The 12,933-nt window shown below is 46.3% G+C and overlaps 1 protein-coding gene across 1 annotated transcript in view; it reads left to right on the forward strand.

Annotated features, from left to right (window-relative positions):
* Positions 1 to 12,933, forward strand: part of LOC124005133 (2-(3-amino-3-carboxypropyl)histidine synthase subunit 1-like) — a 127,200-nt gene that overhangs the window by 43,120 nt on the left and 71,147 nt on the right. The window contains exon 4 of the mRNA XM_046314105.1: positions 11,882 to 12,003. Coding sequence (XP_046170061.1) covers positions 11,882 to 12,003 — 122 coding nt within the window. The remainder of the gene's footprint in view (positions 1 to 11,881; positions 12,004 to 12,933) is intronic.

The following is a 12,933-nucleotide window of genomic DNA, read 5'->3' on the forward strand; positions in this document are numbered from 1 at the left end:
TATCATCTCCCTCTCTCTCTCAGCTCCTTCTCTCTATCATCTCCCTTTATCTATCATCTCCCTCTCTCTATCATCTCCCTTTATCTATCATCTCCCTCTCTCTCTCAGCTCCTTCTCTCTATCATCTCCCTTTATCTATCATCTCCCTCTCTCTATCATCTCCCTTTATCTATCATCTCCCTCTCTCTCTCAGCTCCCTTTATCTATCATCTCCCTCTCTCTATCATCTCCCTCTCTCTATCATCTCCCTCTCTCTATCATCTCCCTTTATCTATCATCTCCCTCTCTCTCTCAGCTCCTTCTCTCTATCATCTCCCTCTCTCTATCATCTCCTTCTCTCTATCATCTCCCTCTCTCTATCATCTCCCTCTCGCTATCATCTCCCTCTCGCTATCATCTCCCTCTCGCTATCATCTCCCTCTCGCTATCATCTCCCTCTCTCTATCATCTCCCTTTATCTATCATCTCCCTCTCTCTCTCAGCTCCTTCTCTCTATCATCTCCCTCTCTCTATCATCTCCCTCTCTCTATCATCTCCCTCTCTCTATCATCTCCCTCTCTCTATCATCTCTCTCTTGTCTCCCTCTCTCATCTCCCTTTAGCATCTCTCTCTCGTCTCCTAGTATCTCGTCTCCCTCTATCATCTCTCTCTTGTCTCCCTCTCTCATCTCCCTCTAGCATCTCTCTCTCGTCTCCTTCTAGTATCTCGTCTCCCTCTCATCTCCCTCTAGCATCTCCCTCTATCATCTCTCTTGTCTCCCTCTATCATCTCTCTCTTGTCTCCGTCTATCATCTCTCTCTAGCATCTCTCTATCATCTCTCTCTATCATCTATCATCTCTCCCTCTCCCTCTCATCTCCCTCTATCATCTCATCTCCCTCTATCATCTCTCTCTAGCATCTCCCTTTGGCATCTCTCTATCATCTCTCTTGTCTCCCTCTATCATCTCTCTCTTGTCTCCCTCTCTCATCTCCCTCTAGCATCTCTCTCTCGTCTCCTTCTAGTATCTCATCTCCCTCTAGCATCTCCCTCTGGCATCTCTCTATCGTCTCTCTTGTCTCCCTCTTATCATCTCCCTCAATCATCTCTCTTGTCTCCCTCTATCATCTCTCTCTTGTCTCCCTCTATCATCTCTCTCTTGTCTCCCTCTATCATCTATCTCTAGCATCTCCCTCTGGCATCTCTCTCTATCATTTCTCTCAGGCATCTCCCTCTAGTATCTCTCTATCATCTCTCGTCTCCCTCTCTCATCTCCCTCTATCATCTCTCTCTATCATCTCCCTCTGGCATCTCTCTCTCATCTCCCTCTGGCATCCCTCTCTCATCTCCCTCTATCATCTCTCTCTCTCATCTCCCTCTGGCATCTCTCTATCATCTCCCTCTGGCATCTCTCTCTCATCTCTCTCTTGTCTCCCTCTATCATCTCTCTCTTGTCTCCTTCTATCATCTCTCTCTTGTCTCCCTCTATCATCTATCTCTAACATCTCCCTCTGGCATCTCTCTATCATCTCTCTCTTGTCTCCCTCTATCATATATCTCTTGTCTCCCTCTATCATCTCTCTCTATCATCTCTCTCAGGCATCTCCCTCTAGTATCTCTCTATCATCTCTCGTCTCCTTCTCTCATCTCCCTCTATCATCTCTCTCTATCATCTCCCTCTGGCATCTCTCTCTCATCTCTCTCTTGTCTTCCTCTAGCATCTCGTCTCCCTCTCCCATCTCCCTCTATCATCTCTCTAGCATCTCCCTTTGGCATTTCTCTATCATCTCTCTTGTCTCCCTCTATCATCTCTCTCTTGTCTCCCTCTATCATCTCTCTCTTGTCTCCCTCTATCATCTCTCTCTTGTCTCCCTCTATCACCTCTCTCTTGTCTCCATCTATCATCTCTCTCTTGTCTCCCTCTATCATATATCTCTTGTCTCCCTCTATCATCTCTGTCTCCCTCTATCATCTCTCTCAGGCATCTCCCTCTGGCATCTCTCTATCATCTCTCTTGTCTCCCTCTATCATCTCTCCCTCTCATCTCCCTCTAGCGTCTCTCTATCATCTCCGTCTATCATCTCTCTTTAGCATCTCCGTCTGGCATCTCTCTATCATCTCTCTTGTTTCCCTCTATCATCTCTCTCTTGTCTCCCTCTATCATCTCTCTCTTGTCTCCCTCTATCACCTCTCTCTTGTCTCCATCTATCATCTCTCTCTTGTCTCCCTCTATCATATATCTCTTGTCTCCCTCTATCATCTCTGTCTCCCTCTATCATCTCTCTCAGGCATCTCCCTCTGGCATCTCTCTATCATCTCTCTTGTCTCCCTCTATCATCTCTCCCTCTCATCTCCCTCTAGCGTCTCTCTATCATCTCCGTCTATCATCTCTCTTTAGCATCTCCCTCTGGCATCTCTCTATCATCTCTCTTGTTTCCCTCTATCATCTCTCTCTTGTCTCCCTCTCTCATCTCTCTCTTGTCTCCCTCTAGCATCTCGTCTCCCTCTATCATCTCTCTATCATCTCTCTTGTTTCCCTCTATCATCTCTCTTGTTTCCCTCTATCATCTCTCTCTTGTCTCCCTCTCTCATCTCTCTCTTGTCTCCCTCTAGCATCTCGTCTCCCTCTATCATCTCTCTATCATCGCTTCTTGTCTCCCTCTCTGACACAGACTTTCATTTTTCTCCATTCTCTCTCCCTCTATATTTTTGCCTTTCCTTTCTCTCTAACTTGATTCTTCTAAAGAGTAAATAATGAGGCTTCCTCTCCGCTGAGTTGCCCTACTATTACCCAGGGAAGTGCCTCTTCCTCTCCTCCAATATCCTCCCTCCATCACAGACGCAGGACGAATAGGAGCTCTTGTTTGAAATGTAATGAAATAAAAGATGAGCCATCACCAGGTGCAGGATATAAATATGTCACACCCGTAACCTGATTGTGTGTACGAGGAGAGGCTGAGTGATCTACATGATCGTAGTGTGTGTGTGGGTATTTCTACTCAATGTGACTGTGTTGTATGTTGTCTGGTCAGACGCTGCTGTCACACTTCCTCAGGGAAGTTGTCAGAGGGTGTCAGCACTTCCTGCGATCACCCTTCGCTGTCTACCTCTCCCCTGAGACCACTCTCCTGTCTCCACTGTTATAACACCCGCCTAGAATGGGCACCATAGACACATGACTAGCTTCACATATTGCTACGGCTCACTAATGGACTGAAAGGTCTACTGGGTGACAGATTTTACTCTTACAATTTTGCTTTGACAGATCCTGGTGGCCATTGTCCAACATGGCCCCCAACCAGCGCCAAGAGATTGAACTGGGTCACTTTCACAGAAATTATAGCATTGCATTCATCCCCTTGTCTGAAAAGAGTCACCCTGTAAAGCCAGATCTTATTCCACCGGATGTCTGAAAAAGTAGGCTATTGTTCAGGGTTTGAGACATTTAGGAATGGAATGACCCTCTCAGTAAATAAAACCCTGAAGGCAAAAAGCCAAAACGCGATGGTTCTGCTTTTAGCAATAAATATGCTTTTTTATTGAATTCCATTGTCCTCCAAGTGTTGCTGAATCTCCTCTCAGTAAAAGCTCAGCAGACCAGGTCACTCCTTCTTCCCTTATTCCTCTGTTTTTCCCTCTCTCTTTTTCTCCTCCCTCTTCCTTCCTTCCTTGCACACGCATACACCCCCACCCATACTTACAATCCCTCCCAGTCCCCGGGCTGGGGGGTGCACCGCGGCACACAGCTGGGAGTTTCAAATATTTTTGCTGTTCATAAATCACAGCGACAGCAATGAGCCCATATTAAAGACAAGCATAGGGAGCTCACAGCATGCTATGTCTGCTATGTCTGCTGTCTCAATGGCTCATTTGTTGGTAAATGTTTTGTTTCATATGACTGGACCCTTTTTTGAAGCCCGCTCACTGTGGTCTGTGTACAACTCCATTAGTCCATTCCCCTCGCAAACAACAACAGTTAGACGTATTGTAGAATGTTGGTGGAGTTGGATGTGACTTGAGGTACTCGCCACACACACACACACACACGGCCAGCTGTTTGTATTGTCTGTCAGGTCTGTGTTTTGATGTCTCTCCGTAGTAAATAGTCAGACTTGTGTTTGGTCTGTTGGCTACTAGTGTCTGAAACATCATGATTGAATGCCAAACAAGTATGTCTTGAGGGGAGAAGTACTTAACATATTTCAATGCACATCCGCATCAAAACGCCATCCATCTCTCGAGCGCAACGTGACAGGAATCATCGTAATAGAGGCTCAGTGACAAACCCAACGCCTGTCAGCACCTAATCAAACAAATTTAAAGCAGCATGTTAGTTAAAGCGCAAACAATTAATTGTCATAAGGGAAGAAGTGTCATTGGTTGACAGGGAGAGGGTTTGTGTGGTGGTGCACTGATTCAGGACGATGGGGAAGTTTGTCAATCTGCGTCTGTCTGTCTGTCTGTCTGTCGGTCGGTCTGTCGGTCTGTCGGTCTGTCGGTCTGTCGGTCTGTCGGTCTGTCGGTCTGTCGGTCTGTCGGTCTGTCGGTCTGTCGGTCTGTCGGTCTGTCGGTCTGTCGGTCTGTCGGTCTGTCTGTCTGCTGCGGTGCTGTTGCCAACCCGGAGAGAGCGAGAGCCCAAACCGACAGGCCCCTCTTTCTCCCATGCTGGGCTCTGATGAAATTCCAGTCGCAGCCAGGCAAGGATTTCATCTCCCGAGGACAGCGGGAAGTGGATGGATCTACTTTCATGCTACCCTCGTGATTCCCCTTGACAGTGGGAGAGAACGGTATCGATCCGCTATGTAAATAAAGCCCCCCGCTGATCTACAATGATACATTGTCACTGGTGATCCCTTAGTCAAGCTGTCCAGTGAGTGTGTTTATGCATGCATACAAGATGCTGGTCTGATTTGAGTTGATGCATCGGTCTGTGCATAACCACAACTCTCCAATCACCTAGCTATGACCTCTGTTCTAACTGTCTGCTAACGAGGGCCCCTAATTAACAAGGAGTTCACAGGCTTCTCGTCATCTAAATTACATCTTAATGACATTTCACTTCTGATGTTTCAGCTCCAGAGCCAGAGATGGTAACTACAGCTGATATGCCCAGGAAATGGAGATGCGAGGGTGGGAGAGGGAGAGCTTTGTTATCCCGGCCAATCGTTCATAAGTCCCGTGTGAGATTGGGCTGGAGGGTTGTGTGAGATGGGGCTTGAGGGTTGTGTGAGATGGGGCTGGAGGGTTGTGTGAGATGGGGCTTGAGGGTTGTGTGAGATGGGGCTGGAGGGTTGTGTGAGATGGGGCTTGAGGGTTGTGTGAGATGGGGCTTGAGGGTTGTGTGAGATGGGGCTTGAGGGTTGTGTGAGATGGGGCTTGAGGGTTGTGTGAGATGGGGCTTGAGGGTTGTGTGAGATGGGGCTTGAGGGTTGTGTGAGATGGGGCTTGGGGGTTGTGTGAGATGGGGCTTGGGGGTTGTGTGAGATGGGGCTTGGGGGTTGTGTGAGATGGGGCTTGAGGGTTGTGTGAGATGGGGCTTGGGGGTTGTGTGAGATGGGGCTTGGAGGGTTGTGTGAGATGGGGCTTGGAGGGTTGTGTGAGATGGGGCTTGGAGGGTTGTGTGAGATGGGGCTTGAGGGTTGTGTGAGATGGGGCTTGAGGGTTGTGTGAGATGGGGCTTGAGGGTTGTGTGAGATGGGGCTTGAGGGTTGTATGAGATGGGGCTTGAGGGTTGGGTTGTTGTGAACACTGATATCCTTCATTCTCTCTTTCTTTCTCTACTTTTTCTTCTTTCTCGTTCACTTTCTTTCTCTCTCCCCCATCTCTCTTTCTCCACCCTCTCTCTTTCCTCCTTTCTCTCCCTCGTTCAGCCCTTCTCCGGTGGAACAGGGGGATTGTGCTCCTCTTTGCTCTGTACTTACTCTCCCGGTCCCAGGTAGCATCACTTCTCTCATAGGGGCCTCAGCTCTGTAATCAGATTCCTTGCATTTATTACCCAGGTATTTCAGTCACGCAGTGGAAATAATGAGATGTGTAGCACCAATAAGATGGCATGATAATGTTATTTCTTGCAGATGGATGCTTGATTAGATACAGTAATATTCTGCAGTGCAGTCATTTAAATTGTAGATATTGCAGTATGCTGCTGTGGTGGGTAGACTGCTACTGTGGTGGGTAGACTGCTACTGTGGTGGGTAGACTGCTACTGTGGTGGGTAGACTGCTACTGTGGTGGGTAGACTGCTACTGTGGTGGGTAGACTGCTGCTGTGGTGGGTAGACTGCTGCTGTGAATGCTGTGGTGGGTAGACTGCTACTGTGGTGGGTAGACTGCTGCTGTGGTGGGTAGACTGCTGCTGTGGTGGGTAGACTGCTGCTGTGGTGGGTAGACTGCTGCTGTGGTGGGTAGACTGCAGCTATGGTGGGTAGACTGCTGCTGTGGTGGGTAGACTGCTGCTGTGGTGGGTAGACTGCTGCTGTGGTGGGTAGACTGCTGCTGTGGTGGGTAGACTGCTGCTGTGGTGGGTAGACTGCTGCTGTGGTGGGTAGACTGCTGCTGTGGTGGGTAGACTGCTGCTGTGGTGGGTAGACTGCTGCTGTGGTGGGTAGACTGCTGCTGTGGTGGGTAGACTGCTGCTGTGGTGGGTAGACTGCTGCTGTGGTGGGTAGACTGCTGCTGTGGTGGGTAGACTGCTGCTGTAGTGGGTAGACTGCAGGGCATCTCTCTTCAGCAGTCTTGTGGGATAGCCCTATGCCCTATATATTTTTTAGCTGGGAGATATACAGTTATGCGGATCTAACAATGTCATCAGTATGCTTTAAAGAACAGCTGTAATGAGATTTAAGGAAGCCTATTGTTCAGAGAGCGCTACTAACACATAGTATCCCATTATCATGATCCCTCGAATGCACAGCTCTCTCTCTCTCTCTGTCACACACACAACACACACTGAATCAAGACCTTGACTAGAGAAAGGATAAGCAAATAATATCTTGGAAGGACAATATTGATTTACTGGATGAGTTCCCTTCATCCGTGTGGCTGTGTTTTACTAGGCTCAGGTGGACTGTAGTGTCCTTCACACCAGAGCAGCCATTAGAGGAAGAGAGAGCGGGGAATGGAGAAGAGAACAAATATAAAGAGAGTCCATACCCCTCTGGAGGGTGAAGGTAGTCCAGCACTGAGAGAGGAGAGGGACAGGGATATAAAAAGAGAGGGGGAATTAGAAAATGAAATGGGTGTAAACAGAGAGATGAGAAAGTTCAAATTTCAGACTCTATCTCGTATTAAACTGAAGGTTGAAGGTACAATGAACACTAGTGAAAGAGAGAAATTAAAACAGGGAGAGAGAGAGGCCATGGCATCTGTAGCCTGTGTCCAGTATCTAATAGTTTGCGGACTGGGCAGCAGTAGACAGCCAGCTGTTGTTAGTCAGACTGGGTTGGTGGGTAGGCTACACTGTCTGTTGCAGACTCCTGTTTTCATCTTTATTCTCACTTTTAATACTACCTATACTGGCTAGCCTAAATCTTTGAAAACACAGTCACTAAACCACAACACCCCCCTCTCTCATCTCTTCTCTCTTTCCCCACTCTGTACTTTATCCATTCACACCTCCCTTTCCCAGTTTTCTGCATTCACTCCTTTTATTCAGTGTTTAGGAGTTTTACTTTGCATTTTAATCCCCCGGAAGGGATGATGAGATGCAGAATGAATTAATTTGCTGCTTTTAATATATTCAAGCAAAAGAAAAACAGAACAGACCTTCTGTAGTAGTTGTATGTAATGTGGAGTTGGGGATAGGGACGTTGAAGGTATGTTTATGCTAAGACCACAGATGGACAGATCATCTGTAATTGACCCAGCCTCTGCAGTTTCTACCCAGATGTGCTATAAATCCATACTTGGCCCAGTACCCTATTACCCCGTCCCCCTCCCCCTTATTTGTCCTTACTTACCCCAACCCCCACTTAGCATCTTCATACTGACACTAATATATCTCATCTGTTGATGCAGACTGACTGACTGATTGCTGCTCTGTTGTTCAATGATGATTGACTGTTGTTTAGGGTAGAGGTTGACTGATTAATCGGAATGGCCGATTAATTTGGGCCGATTTCAAGTTCCGATTATATTTAAAAAATGCATATATATATATACACTGCTCAAAAAAATAAAGGGAACACTTAAACAACACAATGTAACTCCAAGCCAATCACACTTCTGTGAAATCAAACTGTCCACTTAGGAAGCAACACTGATTGACAATACATTTCACATGCTGTTGTGCAAATGGAATAGACAACAGGTGGAAATTATAGGCAATTAGCAAGACACCACCAATAAAGGAGTGGTTCTGCAGGTGGTGTCCACAGACCACTTCTCAGTTCCTAAGCTTCCTGGCCGATGTTTTGGTCACTTTTGAATGCTGGTGGTGCTTTCACTCTAGTGGTAGCATGAGACGGAGTCTACAACCCACACAAGTGGCTCAGGTAGTGCAGCTCATCCAGGATGGCACATCAATGCGAGCTGTGGCAAGAAGGTTTGCTGTGTCTGTCAGCGTAGTGTCCAGAGCATGGAGGCGCTACCAGGAGACAGGCCAGTACATCAGGAGACGTGGAGGAGGCCGTAGGAGGGCAACAACCCAGCAGCAGGACTGCTACCTCCGCCTTTGTGCATAGAGGAGCAGGAGGAGCACTGCCAGAGCCCTGCAAAATGACCCCTAGCAGGCCACAAATGTGCATGTGTCTGCTCAAACGGTCAGAAACAGACTCCATGAGGGTGGTATGAGGGCCCGACATCCACAGGTGGGGGGTTGTGCTTACAGCCCAACACCGTGCAGGACGTTTGGCATTTGCCAGAGAACACCAAGATCGGCAAATTCGCCACTGGCGCCCTGTGCTCTTCTCAGATAAAAGCAGGTTCACACTGAGCACACGTGACAGAGTCTGGAGACGCCGTGGATAACGTTCTGCTGCCTGCAACATCCTCCAGCATGACCGGTTTGGCGGTGGGTCAGTCATGGTGTGGGGTGGCATTTCTTTGGGGGGCCGCACAGCCCTCCATGTGCTCGCCAGAGGTAGCCTGATTGCCATTAGGTACCGAGATGAGATCCTCAGACCCCTTGTGAGCCCATATGCTGGTGCGGTTGTCCCTGGGTTCCTCCTAATGAAAGACAATGCTAGACCTCATGTGGCTGGAGTGTGTCAGCAGTTCCTGCAAGAGGAAGGCATTGATGCTATGGACTGGCCCGCCCATTCCCCAGACCTGAATTCAATTGAGCACATCTGGGACATCATGTCTCGCTCCATCCACCAACGCCACGTTGCACCACAGACTGTCCAGTAGTTGGCGGATGCTTTAGTCCAGGTCTGGGAGGAGATCCCTCAGGAGACCCGCCACCTCATCAGGAGCATGCCCAAGCGTTGTAGGGAGGTCATACAGGCACGTGGAGGCCACACACACTACTGAGCCTCATTTTGACTTGTTATAAGGACATTACATCAAAGTTGGATCAGCCTGTAGTGTGGTTTTCCACTTTAATTTTGAGTGTGACTCCAAATCCAGACCTCCATTGGTTGATAAATTTGATTTCCATTGATAATTTTTGTGTGATTTTGTTGTCAGCACATTCAACTATGTAAAGAAAAAAGCATTTAATAAGAATATTTCATTCATTCAGATCTAGGATGTGTTATTTTAGTGTTCCCTTTATTCTTTTGAGCAGTGTGTGTGTAGATATATATATATATATATATATATATTATTTAATTAGGCAAGTCAGTTAAGAACACATTCTTATTTTCAATGACAGCCTAGGAACTGTGGGTTAACTACCTTGTTCAGGGGCAGATTGACAAGATTTTCACCTTGTCAGCTCAGGGGTTCCAATCTTACAACCGCACAGCTAACTAGTCCAACGCTCTAACCATTGCACTCCACGAGTAATTTGCCTGTTACGCAAATACAGTGGAAGCCAAGGTAAATTGCTAGCTAGCATTACACTTATGTTATAAAAAACAATCAATCACAATCACTAGTTATAACTACTAATCCAGTTTAGCAGACAATATTAACCAGGTGAAATTGTGTCATTCCTCTTGCGTTCATTGCTCGCAGAGTCTGGGGATATGCAACAGTTTGGGCTGCTTGGCTCATTGCGAACTAATTTGCCAGAATTTAACGAAATTATGACATACATTGAAGGTTGTGCAATGCAACAAGAATATTTAGACTTAGGGATGCCACCCGTTAAATAATATACCGAATGGTTCCGTATTTCACTGAAATAATAAACGTTTAGTTTTCTAAATGATAGTTTCCATATTAATGACCAAAGGCTCGTATTTCTGTTAGTTATTATGTTATAATTAAGTCTTATTTGATAGAGCAGTCTGACTGAGCAGCAGCAGGCCCGTAATCATTCATTCAAACTGCACTTTCGTGCGTTTTGCCAGCAGCTCTTCGCAAGCACAGCTCTGTTTATGACTTTTAGCCTATCAGCCTAATGGCTGGTGTAACCAATGTGAAATGGCTAGCTAGTTAGCTGGGTGTGCGCTAATACTGTTTCAAACGTCACTCGCTTTTACATTTACATATTAGATTTGAAGTAGTTATTCCCCTTGCGCTGCAAGGTCCGCGGCTTTTGTGGAGCGATGGGTAACGATGCTTCGAGTGTGGCTGTTGTCGATGTGTTCCTGGTTCGAGCCCAGGTAGGGGCGAGGAGGGGGACGGAAGCTATACTGTTACACTGACAATACTATAGTGCCTATAAGAACATCCAATAGTCAAAGGTATATGAAATACAAATGGTATAGAGAGAAATAGTTCTATAAATACTATATTAACTACAACCTAAAACCTCTTACTTTGGAATATTGAAGTCTCATGTTAAAAGGAACCACCAACTTTCATATGTTCTGAGCAAGGAACTGAAACGTTAGCTTTTTTACATGGCACATATTTTACATGGCACATATTTTACATGGCACATATTTTACATGGCACATATTTTACATGGCACATATTTTACATGGCACATATTTTACATGGCACATATTACTTTCTTCTCCAACACTGTTTTTGCATTATTTAAACCAAATTGAACATGTTTCATTATTTGAGGCTACATTTATTTTATTGATGTTTTATATTTAAAATAAGTGTTAATTCAGTATTGTTTTAATTGTCATTATTACAAATAAAATAAAAATGTGAAAAATTGGCTGATTTTTAATCGGTATTGGCTTTTTTGGTCCTCCAATAATCGATATCGATTGGCGTTGAAAAATCATAATCGGTCGAGCTCTAGTTCAGGGACCACCAACCAACCAACCTGACTGCTCTATAGGCCCTATTGATGTCTGGCATGTCAATCATAAAGGGATGGAAAAGCAATATCTGAGTGGTATGACTCATATGAGTCGCTCCTAGTCCCTCTACTTGACTTGTCCCACTCAGAAGCAGCCAGTAAGTACATGGTAACATGCTGAGACTGGGGATTGATGTACTTAATGACTTGTCCTAGTCAGAGACAGCCAGTACATGGTAACATGCTGAGACTGGGGATTGATCTACATAATGACTTGTCCCACTCAGAAGCAGCCAGTAAGTACATGGTAACATGCTGAGCCTGGGGATTGATCTACTTAATGACTTGTCCCAGTCAGAGACAGCCAGTGCATGGTAACATGCTGAGACTGGGGATTGAGCCTGCTGACCCTATCAGGATGCTCGGAGCCAGGTGGGGTATCACTCGCCATGGTAACCATCGGGAGAGGGGGAGGTCAGTGGGGCTAATAGACTGAGCTGTGTGTGTTGAATGACGGGGACAGTTCAGTTTGTGCTCATGTGCGGTCAGAGGAGTGGTTTTCATCATGGTGTGTGTGTGTGTGACTGTCCCAGGTTCACAGAGGCAGACACCATTGTGATGGGTGATGTGACGTACGGAGCCTGCTGCGTGGACGACTTCACGGCTCGGGCCCTGGGGGCAGACTTCATGGTGCACTACGGCCACAGCTGCCTCGGTGAGTCTCGCTCTCTCAGACGGACGGACGGACGGACGGACGGACGGAAACACACACACACGGACGGAAACACACACACATGGACAGAAACACACACACACGGACAGAAACACACACACACGGACAGAAACACACACACACGGACAGAAACACACACACACGGACAGAAACACACACACACGGACAGAAACACACACACACGGACAGAAACACACACACACGGACAGAAACATACACACACGGACAGAAACATACACACACGGACAGAAACACACACACACGGACAGAAACACACACACACGGACAGAAACACACACACACGGACAGAAACACACACACACGGACAGAAACAAACAGAAACAAACACACACGGACAGAAACAAACAGAAACAAACACACACGGACAGAAACAAACAGAAACAAACAGAAACAAACAGAAACAAACACACACGGACAGAAACAAACAGAAACAAACAGAAACAAACAGAAACAAACAGAAACAAACAGAAACAAACACACACGGACAGAAACAAACAGAAACAAACAGAAACAAACAGAAACAAACAGAAACAAACACACACGGACAGAAACAAACAGAAACAAACAGAAACAAACAGAAACAAACAGAAACAAACACACACGGACAGAAACACACACACACACGGACAGAAACAAACAGAAACAAACAGAAACAAACACACACGGACAGAAACAAACAGAAACAAACACACACGGACAGAAACAAACAGAAACAAACAGAAACAAACACACACGGACAGAAACAAACAGAAACAAACAGAAACAAACAGAAACAAACACACACGGACAGAAACAAACAGAAACAAACAGAAACAAACAGAAACAAACACACACGGACAGAAACAAACAGAAACAAACACACACGGACAGAAACAAACAGAAACAAACACA

The sequence above is a fragment of the Oncorhynchus gorbuscha genome, linkage group LG19 (genome assembly GCF_021184085.1).
Source record: "Oncorhynchus gorbuscha isolate QuinsamMale2020 ecotype Even-year linkage group LG19, OgorEven_v1.0, whole genome shotgun sequence".
Lineage (NCBI taxonomy): Eukaryota > Metazoa > Chordata > Actinopteri > Salmoniformes > Salmonidae > Oncorhynchus > Oncorhynchus gorbuscha.